The 20430-nt window shown below is 35.6% G+C and overlaps 3 protein-coding genes across 3 annotated transcripts in view; 1 reads left to right on the forward strand and 2 right to left on the reverse strand.

Annotated features, from left to right (window-relative positions):
- LOC119081926 (cGMP-dependent 3',5'-cyclic phosphodiesterase-like) overlaps positions 1-7234 on the reverse strand; it is a 75707-nt gene extending 68473 nt beyond the window's left edge. Inside the window, exons 1-2 of the mRNA XM_037191179.1 lie at positions 6082-7234; positions 4167-4283 (exon numbers count right to left, since the gene is read on the reverse strand). Coding sequence (XP_037047074.1) covers positions 4167-4283; positions 6082-6252 — 288 coding nt within the window. The 5' untranslated portion in view covers positions 6253-7234. The remainder of the gene's footprint in view (positions 1-4166; positions 4284-6081) is intronic.
- Positions 7235-9735: 2501 nt separating this feature from the next.
- LOC119081929 (serine/arginine-rich splicing factor 7) lies at positions 9736-13500 on the reverse strand. The gene is made up of 5 exons (XM_037191184.1): positions 13364-13500; positions 13086-13228; positions 12837-13013; positions 12702-12770; positions 9736-10370 (listed from the first exon to the last, which is right to left on the reverse strand). The coding sequence occupies exons 1-5, from the start codon at positions 13364-13366 to the stop codon at positions 10115-10117; spliced, it is 648 nt and encodes a 215-aa protein (XP_037047079.1). The 5' UTR covers positions 13367-13500; the 3' UTR covers positions 9736-10114.
- A 1931-nt stretch (positions 13501-15431) lies between these two features.
- Positions 15432-17583, forward strand: LOC119081928 (heterogeneous nuclear ribonucleoprotein 27C). The gene is made up of 3 exons (XM_037191183.1): positions 15432-15891; positions 16002-16310; positions 16811-17583. The coding sequence occupies exons 1-3, from the start codon at positions 15747-15749 to the stop codon at positions 17533-17535; spliced, it is 1179 nt and encodes a 392-aa protein (XP_037047078.1). The 5' UTR covers positions 15432-15746; the 3' UTR covers positions 17536-17583.
- Positions 17584-20430: the final 2847 nt, after the last annotated feature.

The following is a 20430-nucleotide window of genomic DNA, read 5'->3' on the forward strand; positions in this document are numbered from 1 at the left end:
AACGCTTTGTGCAAATTAATTTTTTGATCCTTCTTAGAAATGGGTCATTCCGGTGGAGTGTTTATAAGTGCACTCTGTATAATTGATAAAGTTCAATTTCGCTAACGTTTTTTCTAATCAAGCCATTAATCATTGCAGTAGAATGACGCGAATGAACTTAAACAAACGTACCCTTTTTGTGTCACTGTTATAATTGTATTTAAGCGAAATAAATCCTTTCCACAAGATTAATTATGTTCCACAGCTATTGAAATCCCAAAAATATTTCCGTTAGTTTACACGAGTGTACCGCGGCTCATCAATTCGATAGCATTGGCAGAGTCTAATTTTAGAGAGATAAATAGAACCGCTAGATCGACATTCCTACATTGTTGTTGTGACACATGCCCATAATTATTTAGGCAAGTCAATAAATGCTCAATAAAATAAACGAATAGCAACCCCATTGATGAGAAGCGACCGCATGCAAATTCCCAATTTGTCCATAAAATGAATTTCTAATTCGATTGTGTAAATTATCACGTAAACTTTATTGATTTCATTAATTTGAATTAAATCAACACAGAATGTTGAATGGGACGCGAACCTTTTAATGCAAGAGGCGATGAATGAATAAAAAAACGCGAACACCTCATTATGTTTTAGTAAATTAATTATTTTTTAGCCCATCAAATTTCGACACGAAATGATATTCAGTAAATAAATGGAAGTTTGTTTAAATTTGCTAGATAAATTAAAATTTAATGCCTGCCTGTCCTCTGTATACAATACTCTGCAGAGGGTGTTTTTGATGTTTTTAAAAATGCAAAAATCATCGTCAGCAAAATCATATTGTTGATACTGAAAAATGTTGTGCGACAAGAAATAGAAATACAAAAAAATGGAATTTCATTATAGACAACATTCCCTACTCAATTCCTTTATAATTTAAGGCTCCCAGTCGTACATTTTTCGAATTTCTTGTAGCTCATTATAAACAAGAGATAAAGTTCAGGTAAAGGACTTCTGGAACAGTAAAGTGGAATAACCTTGATTTGACTTCCTATCAGGGGCTATTTAGTCGAATTAATTTGCCGAAATTCGCCAAAATTCGCCAAAATTCGTCGAAATTCGCCAAAATTCTCCCAAATTAAAAAATTCAAATTTTGAAAATTTTCTTCCAAATTTATGTTTTTTGGAATATTTTGCTAGTTTTGTGATATAGCATAACAAAAATATGCAAGAATCTACCAAATTCACAAATATATGTAAAATTCACAAAATTAGGACATTTTTCATCGTTTGGCCAAAAAAAAACCTTCATGGCTTCCCGGTTAAAAATAGATTTTTAGAATGTCTTGGCCAAAAATATGTAACTAAGTTCTACGATTCTTTGAAATTTCTTAAAATCATGTATAAATTCACAAAAATTCGCAAAAATTCGTCAAAGTTCGCCAAAATTCGTCAAATTCGCCAAATTCGCCAAAATTCGCTAATAATTCAACTAAATAGCCCCTGCTTCCTATAAGTTTACAACAAAGCTTTGTGAATCGAGCCAGTCGCCTGTCATCTGTTATCGACATAAACGGTTTGTTCCAAGGCCAAATGTCAAATTTCATCCATGGAGATGGAGACATAACCATATCAATATTTATATGAAAACTATGGATGAAATCGTGTTTGTTCGGCCAAAGAAAATTCGTGCTTACAGTTTCTTGGATGATCTCTTATATCGATGGCGTTTTATAGAAAAAATTATGTTGAAACAACTGAAAGCTAGTTGGAACATATCCAATAAAGAAGTAACAGATTCGATAAAAATTCTAATGAAATGGATGTTCACTAAAAAAAACCATTTCATTTCACACGGTAAGTACATTTCAAGACGTGTGTGCAAATCCAGGAAACAGAGAAACCGGAAATCGGGAAATGACCACAAAACTGGAAATTAACAAAAAAAAACGGTCCCTGCAAGAATTGATTCAAAAACCTGAAACGAACAGGAATCAGGAATTAAAATGATTAGATGATAACAGGTGAGTATGCAACGGGGAGAGAATCGAGATCTTCTGTAGCAGAAGAGAGAAATAGTATTTTGTGTATCGGTTTTGGACGATTGTTTTTAGGCAATTTCGCGAGATTCGTGAGGGCTACATGCGAAATAGCCTAAAATCAATCGTCCAAAATAGATACTCAAAAAAATTTTCATGTAAGGGGTCGAAGACCAGAGAAAATCTCAAAAGTCCCTCATTTTCGGCCCCAACACATGAAAAACAATGAAAGTAGATAAGCCTTGTCACTTGTCATTGAACTGTAATAGCAATCAAACGAAAATTTTCGCTTAGTGACTTTAGTAATTTTTCCTTTGTACTCGTTCTTTCAAAGGAACAGAACTCAAACGTCTGGGAACTAGCTCGCTGCGCTCCCACCTTTCTGTTGTTAGGAAGAAAAACATTGTTTGTCAACATCGAAAAATTATCATATAAAAATGATGCCATATTTGTTAAGGAACATTGATGTTCTGCTGCAGTAAGATTGAAAATAAATATTCTTTACCGGGAAATTCCAGCATTTTTACCGGGAAATTTTAAAATAGGGAAATCGGATTTGGATACCGAGAAGAAAACATTATTTGCACATGCTCAACAGAATTTCATTGTCCTTTTATCGGCTACGTCTTTTTGTCATGAGACCGGAAATATATAATTTTGCATTTTCTTTCTCTGATTCTGATCTATGTGTCAATTGTATCTGAATTAATTTTCTTTTTGATTTTTTTATAAAAACCTCCTTATTCCTCCTTATTTTATTAAAAAATCCTTACTTTCCTTATTTTTCGCAAATTTCATCAACGGAATCAACATTAAGAAAGAAAAAAAATTCGCTGCGCGGCAAATATAACAATTTTGATTATTTAACACAAAGAACTCTAATAAAAAGGTGGTGTTGTAGCTCAACACCAGTTCCAGTTCCAACATGACTGGTTTAACATATATTTTTGTTGTTCCATGCCGCCTCTCGGCTCGAGAGTCTCGAGTAGAACTATTTGATTTAACATGTAAATCACCCTTAACATTGTCTCAGACATACGTCCTTATTACAAACAATTGAAGGTTTTAGCCTTATTTACATTTACTTCTTTCAAATTTATACTTTTATATCTACTTTCACCAATTTATTATTTTTTCGAAATTCGAACGGGATAACAAACAACAGCTTTTGCAGTTAACGAGATCAAAATTTAATTTAGTAAAATTTTAAACTTGAGGGTGGGGTCAAGAATTCACGCCGTAAGTACGTCTTAAATTTCAAAAATTTTGTCGCATCGAAAACTGATTGAAAACTGCCACCCTACATCAACGATAAGTACGTCAAAATAAACAGTGATGCGTTTTATTTTGAATTTTGAAGCGCACTTACAGTGATAATTGGTAAAGCTAAGCTTTGCTAAGAATCTAATTCAAGCCTTAAACGCGCCCAAAATATTCAAATTTTCATCGTGATAAAAGTGAATTTTACGATACAACTTTACAAAAACGATACGTCAAAATAAACAATAATGCGTTTTATTTTAAAGTTGAGGCGGACTTCCTACGTTAATTGCTGTATCTTAGAATAATTTCGATTTTTATCGAAAAATTTCTCCTGAATTTTCCTTAATTTCAACTAACAATTTCCTTATTTCTCCTTATTTTTGTGCTACCGACCGGCCGGACCGGAAACCGGAAACTAAAAACTTCCTTAATTCCTTAATAAGGAGTCCAAATTTAGAGTGAGAGGCCTGACTTGAGTCAATTCGATTCATCTATTCAATTCATACCCAAAATTCCGAATCTTTGAGCGTGAGTGTCGCTCGAGTGAATAATTTAGTAGCTTACCACCCTGTGCAAGAATAGATTACTTTAAAAAAAAAGTTCCTACTATACCATATCCCACGGAGAATGTATATCGTGACACATCCAAATACTATATCATGATTAGTCCATGTGTCGCGCCGTGTATTTTATGATTTAAGTTTTTTTTTAATTACATTCAACTCTAGCGATAAACTTAAATATTCGATGATTTATTGATAAACGTGCCATCAACATCGGTTGATTAATGAATTTTGGTTTTCTGTTTTCCTATTCGTAAAATTCGGAATTTCGGAATTTCTTGTGCGAATATCATATATAATCTTAACTTACCGAAAAGCGTATTTCCTTATCGAGCTTTCGATCGCCGACCACTTGAATTAATCCCTCTTCACTGGATGGAAAAAGTGGTATCAAGAAGACGTACGGTGAGCTAGTCAACTCTTGCAGCTGGAATAAGAAAAACCAATTGAATTTGTTTTTTAATTCAAAGCAATTAATCTTCACGACTGTAGGTATAACATCCGATCGGATCCGATACACATAAGTATTTATAACAGAGCTAGAGAGGGGGGGGGGGGGAAAGAATATCATCTATTCACGAAAACGACGTTTTTTGTTGTAGAGCAGCAACACCTGTGTTAATGTTTAAATGCGTCTGAACGTACATAAACATAAATATAAATGCTAATTAAAAGCACCACTGCTGTTTATGGCAAATATTGATTTTTTATTATTTTCTTTTAGTATTTATTTTTCGGTTATAAAGTTAGCCTAATATCGCAGACCCGTGAACGAGATGCGATGATGTAATGCATATCAAACGAAAATACTTCATTTAAACCAATGAGAGTGTTATGTCTTCAAGTGTCTCGGATATTTTGTTTTATTTTCAGCCAATGAATAAGTAAATGTATGTATCACACACCGAGAAAGTAGAATTAAATCGAGTGCTCTCTGTAGGCAAATCTAGTTGACGATTCAATGGCAAATCTTACTCGGATATGGGGGTCATCCATAACGTGCACTTATTGAAAAAAAGTGTTATCATTCCCTTTATTGTTTAATGAATGGATCGAGCAATGCTGGTTAATCAAATCCTATGTCTGGCTAGTCCAGGTGGTTGTGTCGAAAAATGGCTCCGTGTCTTTAACTTTTTTCTTTGTTCCATGTCGTTTGACACGACAAGTTGTGGAACAAAATTTATTACCGGAAAAAGGGAAATTGTTTTAAGTCGGAAAAGCCATACAAATATCCTACGAGAATTCAATATCTTTTTCAAAAATTTCTTGTGTTCTGGAGAGTATATGGCTCATGACTGATATTTAGCGGAAGAACTGTTCTGAGTCGGTATTAAGGTTCCACCAAAAAGTGTCTTGGAAAATTTATCAACTTTGAAGCAATTTTCCCTGGCCATTTTCTATCCGTTTTTCATAAAAGTGGTGTCATTCGAAAGCTACATTCAAGTACTTCTAATGTCAGTCGACATTCCATGTTCCATGTTACCAGGCCTGGGAAAGTCATGTATAAGGATTTTTTAAGTTTTCTTTAGAGCACGTAGCTATAACTTGGGATACTATTCTTTCACAGACATTTCGTCTCTACTTCTCCTCTCCTTGATTTCCGTTCAGGGATTATGGAAAGGTCCATTTTTGGGACGTTATTGACGATTTTACCTGTAAAAATTACTTTTACGAAAGCTTTCTCGGGTGACATAACTACTTTATTGTTCCCATTCCTCTTCGATATCATTTTTGTGACTTTTGAAGGTCAAAATAATGTCGAATAGTGACGTTTCTAGCACTTCTTTGCGCTAGACACTAAAAATTTCTTGCGTTTTTGGCCATTTGTTCGGATAATATTTGGACTTTTAACAAGTTTAATGTCACCAGAGGTCAGTTCCTAAAAAGAAGTCACATCTTCATAGGAATACATCCATTTTTCCCTTGTTGACTGGGTTTTTTTATGAACCAATCAATAGAATTCTCCACAACTTTTCACGACAAACAACATAAAACAAATAAAAATCTTAACGAACTTCAAGGCACACGAAATATTAATAAAAAGGAGTCGCAAATTTAGAATGCACGATGGAATCTGTAATCAACTCCATAATCTATATAATTAATATGAAAATGAATTATCATCTGGAACTGAGAGTGTATTACTTGGAAAATATAATAAAATTGATTCATTAGTCTAACCGTAAACCGATCATTTGTATGACACAGTGACAATGAACACTTACATATTTATTCACCAAAATCTGCATTTCAATGGAATTCGTTGTAGCCGACAAACATTCTACAAATTTCAAAATTTTTAACGGATCACACGGCCGACAATCCGAACTATTTTCATTCGATGCACCATTTTCCACATTATCACTTGATAGCAATGCACTGCTATCACTCGACATGATTTCGGAAATTTAAATATATCAATCTTGACCTGTGACAATACGCACTGATTTATTCGATTCGATCCGAACACACAACAAAAAACTGAAAATCTATCTCTCTTCTCGTATCGGCGAATGATAAACGCGCGCTAAACACTTTTCACCGACATAAAATACACACAGAATGATAATATACCCCTCATAGTCCACCTCAAATATGTATATAAGTTACAGTCACATAAAAAAGATTTTTTTTTTCTATTTATTTTGGTTTTTCCTAGTTTTAACGTTCCGTTTCATTCACTGTAATCGTACGGGTATACTGCTTTATGCTATAAAAATTATGTACAAATTAGTCGAGTTTACTATAACCCAATTTAAATTTGAATTTAATTCATGAAATTAAACAATTGCTATATTATCACTGTTGACGGTGTCTGATAAGATACGAAAACCACGAAATGCCAATTTTTTCCCTTCTTCTTCAATTCAGTTGTTTGTAAACTTGAATGGACTTTTTTTCGTGTGGTGTCTTTTACGATATATTAATATTAAAGAGCAGGAAAGAATTTTTGTGATATGTCTGTGACGATGGTTGATATGGAACTGGAACTAAATGACTGCATGGTTCGGATTAATGGCAGTATATAGTTCGACGTTGAAATTTTTGTGTGTTGTTATTATGAGTGTCTTGTTGTTGTTGACGAAAGAGAAGTTCGTATAAACGGTGTGGTGTGGTTTCTCTATCTCGTATAAAATGTGGATTTTGTTCGGTCCGGATTATGCGCATTAACGAAAAATATGCCTGATATGAGGAAAAAATAATTTTTTGAATTTAATGCGGCACACAACAATAGATAACATTTTGGAACTAGTTTTAGCGCGACGAAGATTGTTGTTATTAATTGATATAAAATTAAAATTTCTTATGAAATTATCTATCGACCGACACACTAAGACATTTCGTCAAACCTGCTCAAGGAATTTTACCAGCATAACATTTTTCATCCGTGCGGCGTGAATAACCTTATTTTCTCCACTCAAATGCGTTGAGAACATAACTTTTTGTTAACGCTCTATCTGATGACAGTTCAGGTGAGAAACTTTTCTATTTTCTCGCATCTTGTTTATCCCATGAGGTTAACAAGCGTTTTTCCCTCTTTGCAAAACTGTCAATTTGTTTTGATTTTGAAAAAAAAGTCAAACAAATTGATGTGTTTGTTTCACTCTTGTTGGAATTTCCAATTTTCTCCCCTTGGCAAACAAATAACTATTCCGTGCTGTTGGCCAGGGATGTGATCAAAGAGTTGTTGTTGTCTACATGTAATTTAATTTTAACATGGTAACAACATGCACATTATTGCGACAAGTTTTTATTTAGTTGATATTAAACAGGATGTTGTGTTAGGTAGATGTAGCACCATTATGTGAGCATTCCAGTCAGATTTTTTTTGCAATGAATGGTTTCAAGCAAAGTAAAATCTAATCGACAGTAGCGACAAAAACATTAGTATCCGATTCTGAAACAACTAGAAGATGCTTACAATTTGAGATGACCGTTCGGATTGTAGTTTTCTCGTACCAAATATTAATTTAAAAAAAACTTTATTACAGTGAAATTTCTACACGAATTTGCCGGAATTTGCTACAGCTGTTTTTCTGTATGAAGACATAATAAACAGTTTTGATTGTTTGTGTGGATAAGCTGAAAAACAGTTGAGTCAAATTCATGCAGAAACACAGCCTCTAACTGTAACATTTTAGTCATTAAAGTTGTTATTTTTGTTAACTTCTTAGAAAATCTTTTACTTCACTAGTTTCAACAAACCTTTTGCTATATGAGAAAACCCTAACCATAGCCGATCGTTCGTGTTTTTTCGTCCTCGTCGATAGTAAATGATAAATAGAACGAAATAACGCAGCATGGACTGGCTACCAACAGGAGCGTTGGGCAAGTCGGAAGAGGCGTGAATAATTTTAAGTAAAACAGACAAAAGCGCATCGGTATTTGCTCTATTAGCTCATTAAGAAAGTCCCTAGGTCAGCTTCAAATCGCAAAGTTGATGTGAAAAAAAAATTGTTGTTTCGTTCATGAAATCGTTCAATACTAATCAAAAACAGGCAGACTCGAATATCAATATCTCCGGTTGAGTGTCAGTTCCTTGTGAGTTTGTCTCAAGCCATTTTCGTGGATGGTCTGGTGTAATGTACGTGCGACGATAGAATCGGAGAAGGTTGTGTGCACTATTCTCCCAGTTTCAGATCGACTAACTCGTGGAGAATTGGGATTCAATGAATTTGTGAATGTCGTTTACGAGATAGGAAATAATGCGATTAGTTGTTGTAATCACGAACCACTACAAGCTTAACTTAACGATCACCTCAACAGTACAGATCTGTCCATTGTTTTTATCCGTTCTTGTGGCTTGGTACTTGAGGAGACTGGTGTAAATATCTTTAGGGTCTGTCCGTTCATACCAATCTCAGGTTTCGCATCTTCGGGTATCATGAGCTCCTGAGGATCTACCATCATTTGATGACAAGTTCCTTAACGATTTCTTATCGAAAATAGGGAAATTTCCCTAATAGAAGCACTAAGAACAGGGAGTAGGGAACAAAGGATATGGGTTACTGCTTCTCAATTTAAGAATCTTGCCAGAAACTCTTACCTAATTTATCTAAGGCTGCTGCGTGGAAAGAAACTGTAATTCTGACCGCAAAGTATGTCTAGGAAGCTTTGCCATCAATACTTTAGTTAGTTACTGTTGGGATCAAAAATCCGGTCTATTTTATCTGTCATAGTGACGTTTTAAACGTTAAGTATAGTTTCCACTTAAAAAGAGCACTCCGTTTAGCCTCCGTCTACATGACAGTTGTAAAATAAAACAAAAGGACTGTCACGCAAACGGAGTGGAAATTGAATTTATTTTAATTTTTTACTCCGTTTACGTGACAGTTCCTTTGTTCTATTTTACAACTGTCATGTAGACGGAGGCTAAACGGAGTGCTTTTTAAGTGGAAACTATACTTTAAACTGGTAAACTAGTAAACATAATTAAAAAAAGTAGGCAACTTCGGTTATTTGTTTTCGTTTGACGTTTAAAAAGTCGCTTTGACAGATGGATTAGACCGACTTTTGATCCCAATAGTACTCAGTGCGAGAGACAAAATTGATTTTTTTCAATTTTTGCTTTGTTTATTTGACAGCTTGCTCTTTCAAGGCTCTCTCACGGAGTACTTTTTGTTGAGTGGAATGGAAACTTCACTTTCTTATAAATTAAGCACGCATCTATCTGTCTCTCTCTCTCTTTTGAAAACTTTGGCGTTGAGTTATCTCTTTTTCATTTTAAAATTGTAACAATTTCATCCGTTAAATTATGTTGTCCCACGGTGCCTATACAGTTCAGAGTCGAACTCTGGTACACTACGATATAAAAATTAGAAACGGAACCACAAACCTCGTTTGACGGCATCACAATGAATGACAGAAAAAACGTTTTTTGAGGCAAAATTTTTCGTTTATTTTTAAACAAAAGTTAAAAATCATCTCGCACATAGTCACATTTATAATATTAAGCCAAAAATTTCAATTTTAAATTCAAATGAATTTACAATTAGAAGGAGAGTTTAATAATAAAAAAAACTTTGCTCGATTAAGTTAAATCCTTTGAGATTCTCAAAAAAAAATCTTTGAAAAAAGTCTGTTAACGTAATTAGTTGGGTGATGATTTTTCAGGTCAAATTATTGTGAGATGAAAATCATTGTAACTTACTCCAATTATTATAATTAAAAGCTTCGTTCGACAAACTCGAACAATGCCTTTCCCGTCCCGCACACACATATCCAATTCAAAGGAAAAATTCATTGCAAAAAAATCCTTCAATCCCCGCCATTTCTCGACAGAGAACGACTCTTCGAATGGCTGTGCGAACGTTTCGGTGTTTTACTGCCGCCATGGCTGTTCGATCGTCGTGGAACGGAACGCGGCTGCGGTGACTTGGAATGATCGTGACCGTTGCGTGAATCGCGTGAATTTTCACGGGATCGTGATCGTCGGGATCGGGAACGGCTACGAGATCCAGTGTGAGAGCGCGTTCGATGGCTGCGTGAACGGCTACGGCTACGCGAATGAGAGCTAGAAAAAGATTGGAGAATTAGTTTTGATTGATCGGTCTTGAACGGACGGATCTACAGTTGGTGGATTATTATTCAGACAAAAATTCTAACAAATGTTGGTGTCGGTTGTTGGTGATATCAATTTTGAAGATGATTGAGTTGCTGATCATCATTCGACGAACTGTTCTCCATCAATGGAAACACTTATTTTGGTGTCGCCGTTCGTTTGGATCTAATGCAAACAAGATTATCTGTTGAATTGCACGACTATTTTCGGTTAAACATTTTGATGTTGGCTGAATAGCACGCACACATTTCGGAAACAAAAATGAATTACATTGGACGTTGTGAGTAGAGGACTTTGAAAAGGTTTGCTAGTCATCTGGTGAACTTCAGTTTACCTGTAATACTTGAGCTAAGCAACACAGAGAATTGCAGCTAAATTTTACGTAGGAAAATTGAACTTTAGGAGTACGGGAAATTCAATTTCTGTGTAAAACTTTCGAAGAACCAAAGACTCTGAAGTGGTTACTATCGAAAAGAGATTCTAGAAGAAATGGGAGGAAACGTTGCTGTTGCTTCCAACGAGGTATTACTATCTCAATACTTGGTGGCAGGACATTTCTACACGGTCAATTTCGTCAGGAAAGATAATATCGTCCAAAAAACGCTATTATCGTCTTTTGAATGAAAATATGGTTCAGAAAACGAAAATATCGTTTCTGACGATGACGACCGTGAACAATGTCGCCTCTCCTCCCTCGAAGTCACGAGTACTTGTCACCACGAATTTCATTGAAACCTGTGTAACCTGAAACAATCACTAGCTTTGTCTACCATCGTTATGGCCATAAAAAAGCAAATGTACCCAGAAGAGATCTTAGGCAGTGTAAAAAAGATGACATTTCAGAGGTCTGGCCTCATGAGAGTCAAGTTGTCCATTGAGTTCTGCATCAAAGATTTAAGAATCTCACTTTTCCTCTATTTGCGCACACAAGCCAAGCCCAATGTAACCGCATTTCAACCAACATCTTCATACAAATCGTAGCACACCATTCCGATGATACTGACAAATGAATTTCTCTAGCGTCGAATCCCATCTGCACGCATGGCAAGTTAACTAAATTTTTTTGTGTTTGTAGCTCTAATTGTTTAAGTATACGAAACATAGTATAGGAAAGGATGGAAAAGATGATTTTTTTTTGCATTTTTTGTTTGTTTTGTAAAATTAATAAAAACTCACTGTCAATCAGCAGTTCATACACTTGGGGTATGTGATTTGTGTTAACAACTCTGTGACACCCCTCTCAATCGAAGGAAACGGACTCTTGTAGTCTTACGTGCAGTCGAATACTGTTTCAGATGCTTTTGTGTTTTTCTATCAACGCAGCTGTTCTGCAGCAGAAATCGTGTAGGCACGGAGGGAACGAAGTCTGGGCGCAGCGTATTTCTGATTATTTGAATTATTTTACTTTCGTCGACGAGCACGCACACACTGCATACGAACAGCGCAGACCCTCTCTGTGTTCGAGTTTCGGTACGCCGGAATTCATTTGAATTGGCACAGGGTGACAGGACAACTAGAACGAAAACGTAAAAACAAGCCGGAGGTCGAACCGAAGAGATGTCCCGAAGTGTCTCAATATTCGTTCAGTGGAAGAGCGCACTGGTGCGGATTGTCAAGACGATCGATTAGGCGTGTGTTGAAGACAATGCTCGCTTTTGGCTTTCTTGCAGAGGAATGATCTTATGCGTTTTGCGCTTGGAGAAATGTTCAAAACGATCGCTGACCCATCAATATACCACCAAACACCCCATAGATTGTAGTCGATGTCGCTTTGGTAAATTTTTAGTGCGTGCGGTCTCTTCTTCTATTTTGTGTGCCTGCGTGGTAGTAAATCACAAAAGGATGCTCTGGCAAGTGTGGTCGACGCAACTGAACTTTTTTTTCTGTGTGTGTCTCGTCTGAGTGAGGAGACAATTCTAGCGATGATCACACACCAAATTTTCATGTGCACATTTCAATTATTGAAGAAGATATCGAACGGACAATGTTTGTGTGGTCAGACGATCATTAACCTATAACATGCATTGGTGAATGTTATTTTTCTGGCGACTTCTTTTTTCGATATTTTTTGTAAATTCAATAATTTTCAACCCGTATTATACTGACTTTACAATAATGCTACATGTCTAAACAGAAATCCATCGACATTGTCACAGGGCAGCGGATGAAACAGTTCTTTTCCGTTCAGTCACCCCATGATCAATGTCATTGGATTTTCGTATTTTAAAAGATAACAAAAACGAACTCAAGGCACAAATGTAACTCTGCCAAAAATGTACTCACCGACGACGACTTCTTCCTTGCTTACGACAATCTCTGGCATAGTGACCACGGTCTCCACACTCGTAACATCTGGATTCAATGTTCGGGGATTGAGTTCGGATCACTTTTTCAAAATTAAATTCACTCAAAAATTACCTATCAGACGGATCGAATGGCCGACCACGACTGCGGCTCGGCGGTCCTCGAAAACCTCTGCCAGACTTTCCATTCGATAATTCAACACGAGCGCGTCGTCCACATATGGTACGACCATCTAGTCCTCTCACCGCGTCTTCAGCATCCCTTGCATCCTCGAATTCGACAAAAGCGAAACTATTTTGGAGAGTAAACAATTTGGTTCACAGGCCTTTGTATGGAGCATATGGCATTGTAATTGAAACTCACCCAGGTGGATTACGAGCAATCCATACGTTGCGTAGCGGCCCGTAATAGCTGAATGAATCCTCCAAATCGTTTTTCCTGGCACTGTTACCGAGTTCACCAACGTAGACTTTACAGTCGTTGGGGTAGCGAGACATTTTCTTCGACTGGAAAATTTATTTTGGTTTAACAAAATGGAGAGAAAATAAAATCAATAAATTTCTCGGCGATCCGGTTTTTTCTCAACCGAACAACAACCAAATCAATCAACTCAATCAACGAAAATGATTGGATTCACTCACCATGATTGTTTATTTGGTTTCGAACAGAGCGTCGTATTTTCACTTTTTTCAGATTTTTTTTTATCTGCAAACACCGACACCTCCGACAATTGAATGATGCTTTTAAACCAAGCTAAATGGCGTTCATAGTACTGCCATAGGCAAAACTTCAAAACAGAGATGGCGCTTGTGTGGCGATTTACTTGCTGGGTGAAAAACAAGTTTCGACAAAATTCAAATTTTACGTGGCAAGGGAGATTTATGTATTCATTCGTCGACATTATTGCAATGTTAAGTTAATACAACACGGCTGTCCTCAACGAAGATAAAGTTTTTTGAAAATGTACCCACAAAATGACTTCAGATCTGAGTTCGGGGACCTAAATAGATATCGAAACCACTTTACTTAGTCTTCAACTAGATCCTTCCCCATAGTCGACTGCGAAGAAAACGATTTTTTCCATACAAATTTTCAAGATTATTGTTGCTTAATGACGTTTTTATATTTTTTATCGATAAAGACCGTTATTCTGAGCAAAAAATTGCTCTACAGCATATTTGTAAAATTTTTCGTTTTTTTATGAAGCAACTATCATGTACCAAATTGTACTGAACTAGGACCCTAAGTTGACTTTATAAAACAAACGAAAAATTTTACAGACATGCCGTAGAACAATTTTTTGCTCAGAATAACGGTCTTTATCGATAAAAAATATAAAAACGTCATTAAGCAACAATAATCTTGAAAATTTGTATGGAAAAAATCGTTTTCTTCGCAGTCGACTATTGGGAAGGATCTAGTTGAAGACTAAGTAAAGTGGTTTCGATATCTATTTAGGTCCCAGAACTCAGATCTGAAGTCATTTTGTGGGTACATTTTCAAAAAACTTTATCTTCGTTGAGGACAGCCGTGACAACCAGTGAACCGGTGAAATAAAAATGTATGGACCATGTGTCAAAGTTGTTTAACTTGCATGAGAATGACCTTTCCTGACTGCAGCCTGTAGGACTCGGTACAATAATCATTCGTAGCTTTGGTTTTTCAATCATTCAATTTTTTTGGTTATATTTCAGTTATTATGTAAAGATGATTTTTTTTTAAAATTTCAAGCGAACAAAACAAGGACAACGTTTTAAGTTGTTTTACTTTTGAGCCCTCGGATTCTGTTACTCATCTGAATACGAGATATCAAATTTTACTGGTACTATTTCTGAACTCAGTGTTGAAAAAAAAAGGAAGTTTCGTTGCCTTTTTTGAAAAAAAAAAAAACGTTGCATGCAACTCGGCAATAAATGCTTTTTTAGGCACACGATGTGTATCACTCGGTTGCATAGTAGCTATATAGGATGTGGTTATCAAACGAGAGAAGCGACTGACATCCAGGACATCTAGGGACAAAATAAAACTCATTTCTCAACAATCCATTACGTCACTAGTATAGTAACAAAAAGAAAATATAAGAAAACAGTGAAAATAGGAGTCACGACGCATGCAAAAGTTTACTGTTCGCAAAACAGTTATTTATGCCACTGAATGATCAATGTTTTTTAGGCACTAGATGTGTAATGTGTCACTCGAGACCGTAGTAGACATGGTGTGCCTAAAAAATAATTTATCTTCGAGTTGCAAACAGCTTTTTTCTTAAAAATGTAATGAACGTCTCCCAATTCGTCACTGAGTTGAGAAAATTACTATTCTGTTTTACTATATTTTGCTTTTTGTAAAGATGACAAAATATGGCCAAAAATGTATGAGCCAGATGTCAAATATTTTGCACGCACAGTGTTTACACCGAGCTTGCAAAATATTTGACAGATAGCTCATATATTTTATGTCATATTTTGCATGGGTCCATTTTTCACGTTCTGTGTACCAGCCTTAACAACTGACGAAACGGAATTTTTATGCACTTGAGCTAAGCCGATCAAATGGATCGATCAAAACCAGTAAGAAATTTTTATAATTTTTTTAAATTTCAGTGTACATAATGAAACGCTGGCGGCATGCTGGGCATTTATTGTAAAATTCGAAAACCAATTTTCGATTGAACGAAATTTGGCAACGTTGATTGAAACCGGTTTTCGGGTAAAAGTTCAATGGCCAATCAAGAAAGTCGAAACTCTGATTATTTCGTTTGTCATGGTTAAGTTCTTAGGTTATATCGAACAGCACATTATTTTTAAGTTTATATTATTTAAGGCTGTATATTTCGGCCGTTTTAATAACTAATGTGTCCATAATTGACCAGTAAACGTAATTAGTGTGTAATTAATCTATAAATCGGTGCTCTAATTGAAATAAGTCGTTTTTGTAAACGTGTGACTTGAAGATTTTTTTTTTCGTGCGTACGCCGAGACCATTTTCGTCATCCAATAAAGAGTCATAAGAAAGTAAAAAACTAAGATGGAGGAAGATGAGCGAGGCAAATTATTTGTTGGAGGACTATCGTGGGAAACCACGCAAGAGAACTTACAACGTTTTTTCAGTCGATACGGTGAAATTGTCGATTGTGTGGTGATGAAAAATAACGAAACTGGCCGGAGCAGAGGTAAATTGAACAAGCTTAGTGTTATTATACCGAAGCAATCTCACCGCAATGCACGGGATTTTTGGTGTGGATAGAATGTTAGCGCTAACCTATTGACATTTCGTGTACAGGTTTCGGTTTCGTTACATTTGCTGATCCATCCAATTTGAACATCGTATTGCAGAATGGACCGCATTGTTTGGATGGCCGAACGATAGACCCGAAGCCGTGCAATCCACGTACGCTTCAAAAACCACGCAAAGGTGGTGGCTTCAAGATTTTCCTTGGCGGTCTACCATCGAATATTACCGAAACGGATTTGCGACATTTCTTTAATCGGTATGGCAAAGTGACCGAGGTCGTCATCATGTACGATCAGGAGAAGAAAAAATCCCGCGGCTTTGGATTTCTTTCGTTTGAAGACGAAGGATCAGTAGACTGTAAGTAACATTCGTTTGATCGAAATTCGAATACATTATCTGGTAATTAATCGTCGTCGTGTTGCATAGACCGTATAGAAAGAAGTCATTTGTTCTGACTAATTACCATAAACGTTTTGATGTCATTAAACGATTAGTGTTGAGTCAATTTATCGCCATTCGTGCTATGTGGCAAATATTTCTGTGACAAGATTCTTCATTGTAGACAAGAAGGCGTTTTGTTGTGCAGTGATGCCATCAATCGTTTCAATAACTCAACGTGTATACAGTGTTTAAGGATAGCGATTTTTGACCACTTTGTTTAAACTGGTCTCGGGGTCACACGTCAAAATGAGAGAAAACATATACAAATTTCAACTGGGCTTAACTCTCAATTTCTTTTTTCATTGATGAATATTTGACAGCTGACACCGAGACCAATTAAATTTAACTGGTTTTCGCTCTCCTTAAACACTGTATTTATGTCACTAATTACGTCGTTTTTTGCCTTCAATTTTTAGCCGTCACCCACGAGCGCTACATCAATCTGAATGGAAAGCAAGTCGAAATCAAGAAAGCTGAACCCAGAGACGGTGGCGGCGGATACAACAAAATGGGCGACTCGAGTCAATGGGGCCATCATCAAGGACAACCAATGGGCATGGTACAAGGACCGAATGGACAAATGGGCGGCCCACCGATGAATATGCATGCACCGAACATGATGACTGGCTATCAAAATTGGGGAACGTCACCACAACAACAAAGCTACGGTTACGGCGGTAACAGTGCTCCGAATTCGTATCAAGGCTGGGGTGGACCACCACCACAAGGCGTCCCACAATGGAATAACTACGGCAATCCGCCACCAACGCAAGGTTACGGCGGCTACGACATGTACAATTCCTCATCAGCACCGAACGCATCGTCCGGCGCCAATTGGAGTTCATGGAACATACCGTCGAACAATGGCGGCAGTGCAGCCGCATCTGGTCCCGATATGTACAATCGTTCGCAAACGTGGACCGGCAATCAATCGGCCGGTGCGCCAGGAATGCCACGCGGTGGACCAGGAAACAGTGCCTCAAAATCGGGTTCCGAGTACGAGTACAGTGGGTACGGATCGGGATACGATTATGACTACACAAATTATGGTAAGGATCAAGGTAGTGCAACGTCGTTCGTGCCGCGATCGTACGGTGAAACGTCAGCACCGGCACAGTATCCGCCGTCCCAAGCAGTTTAGTGAAATATTTTTTAGACAAATTTCAAGAAAAGAAAAATTACAAAAAAAGGGAAAGAGAAAACTAATTTTTACAATTTTTAATTAATTATTCGAAAAACGAAAGAGAGAAAAAAAATAAGAGAAAATAACAACAACAAAAACGAAAGCCTGATTTTAATTTTCCAATTAATTTAACGTTAAATTTAAATAAATTTAAAATTTACATTAAAAAAATGAATGTCCCCCCCAAGCAGAGTTGTAATTTAGCTTACAATAATTATAATTATTTAACAGCAAAATTTGTTCTTAAATTTTACAATTTATTTTTTTTTTCGCATAAAATATAATTTTTATTACACAAAAAACCAAACCAATTTTTTTTTTTCATTTATTTACATTATTAAAAGAGATACAATTTGAGAATGTTGTTTATTCTCCTCGCCGTTTTTCTTTTAAATTTTTTCTTCAATTTTATTTTATCCTCGTGTAGCATCAAAGTATAATTTAAAAAAAAAAACCTTTTTTTTGATAAAATATTTTCGTCGACTAAAATCTGTATAGTAAATCACAAAAGAAACATTTATAATTGTAATTAACTTAGCAAAAAAAAAAAAAACGCTGGAAAAATTAAACTTAACAAAAAAAATCCATTTCCCAAACACCCAAACCCATATTTAACGAAACAAAACAAGAAAACGGTTTTGAAAGAAATACTTGGATTTTTTTGTTTAAAATGAAAGCAAAATGAAATGATCGAGTCTGGCTTTTGACAATTGAATTTCAATTGTCAAAAACCAGACTCGATCATTTTATTTTGCTTTTACCTTAATATAGGAAAACGGATAATGGGAGACCCAATAAAAACTCCGCCGTTAATTATTATATCCAACAAAAACAAACAAAATCTATTTAAAAATCGCAGATTTTATGTATTTTCATCATTTCAATTTTATAATAAAAACCAAATGGAAATTATGTCTAAAAGAAAATATAAAAAAAGAAACAAAAACCAAGATTAAATGAAACGAAAAAGAAAACAATTTATGAATTAATTCATATTTATACATTTACACACACAAACACAGAGAAAATTTAAAATGATTTAATAAAATTGAGAGAAAAACACAGTAAATATAAGTTTTATATTAACACAATTATCTAATTAATTAATTAATTATTATTAAAAAAAAAAGAAAATACAATTTGACTTAAGATAAATTTATAGAGAGAATATTACTTGTACATGAGATGACTTCGTTAATAAAAAAGAGATAAAAAAATTGTTTAAAAATATTTAAAAAAAAGAAAGAGAGAAAAAACCAACAAAAAAAGAGCAAAATGGATCATATATTGTGTTTTTTGTGTCAATTATAAATTAAAATTAAAGATTTTTCATTTCGTCTATTTCTACCGTTTATTTTTCTTTTCTTCTCTTCTCCAGTTTTCATTTGACTGAGATGTTTTTCCTTGTGATGATCTTGACCTTTGCCCAGTTTCCTGGTTGACACCATTTTATAATAACCAAGTTTCTACCATTTAAAAATTGTCTTTAAACATGGTTATTGCAAAATGCTGCTGAATATGGTCGTACGGTGGAGAGTTGTCATGCTTTAGAGGACATACAGTTTTTGACTCGAGAAAGTAGAAAAACATCTTTGAAATTCTTCGAAATCCTGAAATACCGAAAAATTATTCTTTCATAACAAACGACAATTTTTGCGCTTAAAAAGTGAAATGAGACCAAATCACTCTACAGCCATTTCAGCAACAAAGCAAACATGAAGGAATCTCTAGAGAGAAGCGATTAGAAGCATGTAATGCAAATATGTAATGAACTATGCTCCCGACCCCTGCTAGTGTAGTGGGAGATGCTTAAGAGCGCTCACACCCTGGCAAAATTTTAGCCTACATTTGTGCGCAAAAATATTCGTTTTTTTTGATGATTTCTCTGAACGAAAATCTTTTTTTTGAAAAAGTAAAACCAAGCATGCAAAAATGTGTTACTTTTAAAGATAAAATTAGTTTGTGGGTGATAACTTTACCCACTTGGAGAAACCCTTACAAAATGTATAATTTACACATTTTGCAAAGGTTTCTCCAAGTGGGATAACTTATCACCCACAATTTTTCCTTTAAAAGTAACACATTTTGACGAAATGGCGTCAACTCAAAATTTCTCCAGGAACTGTTTCTTCAGAAAGTCATCGAATAATCAGGACTCTAAACTTTCATTCCAAACAAAATTGATGCGACTCTGACTATTGTATTGCGCAGTTTGTTTCGTTGCATCTTTTCTTATCAAGCTTTGGCGATATATTCAAAATTACAACCTGCGTGATATCGGCGTAAATAAAAGTCTTTCGAGTCGCTCTTATCTTTCCCATGATTCAAATTGTTTGTTTTTGTCGTTTTGTTTGTATATTCATGTATTAGATATTATGTTATTCCGAAATGATCCAGAAGGGCGAAGAGGAGTTGGACGCCTTAAAATGCGATGGATAGATGGCTTCGAATCAGACCCTCGGGCGCTGGGAATAAGTGGTTGGCAAAGTGCAGCGAATGACCGAGCACGTTGGAACCGGATTCTCGACCAGGCCAAGGCCCACAAGTGGCTGTAGCGCCGGTAAAGTAAAGTAAGTAAGATATAATTTTACTACTCTGCTTTCACCAACACTTGTTAGAATTTTGCTCCGTCACAGATTGTTACAAAATCGATTACTTCACGAGCCCTAACATAATATTTTGCTACCAGTAGACAGGTTTTTGTACGGTTAAAGTAAGCACTGAGATTTAGAAATATTGTAATTTGTTTCAAAACTTCCCTACGCACAACCGGGACCTTTTCTCTATTTGTGAATCAATTTTAAATTCGAGAAACATACAAATGGAGTCATATTTCTATACACTGGAACAACA

The sequence above is a fragment of the Bradysia coprophila genome, unplaced genomic scaffold, assembly GCF_014529535.1.
Source record: "Bradysia coprophila strain Holo2 unplaced genomic scaffold, BU_Bcop_v1 contig_373, whole genome shotgun sequence".
In the NCBI taxonomy this organism is placed as follows: domain Eukaryota; kingdom Metazoa; phylum Arthropoda; class Insecta; order Diptera; family Sciaridae; genus Bradysia; species Bradysia coprophila.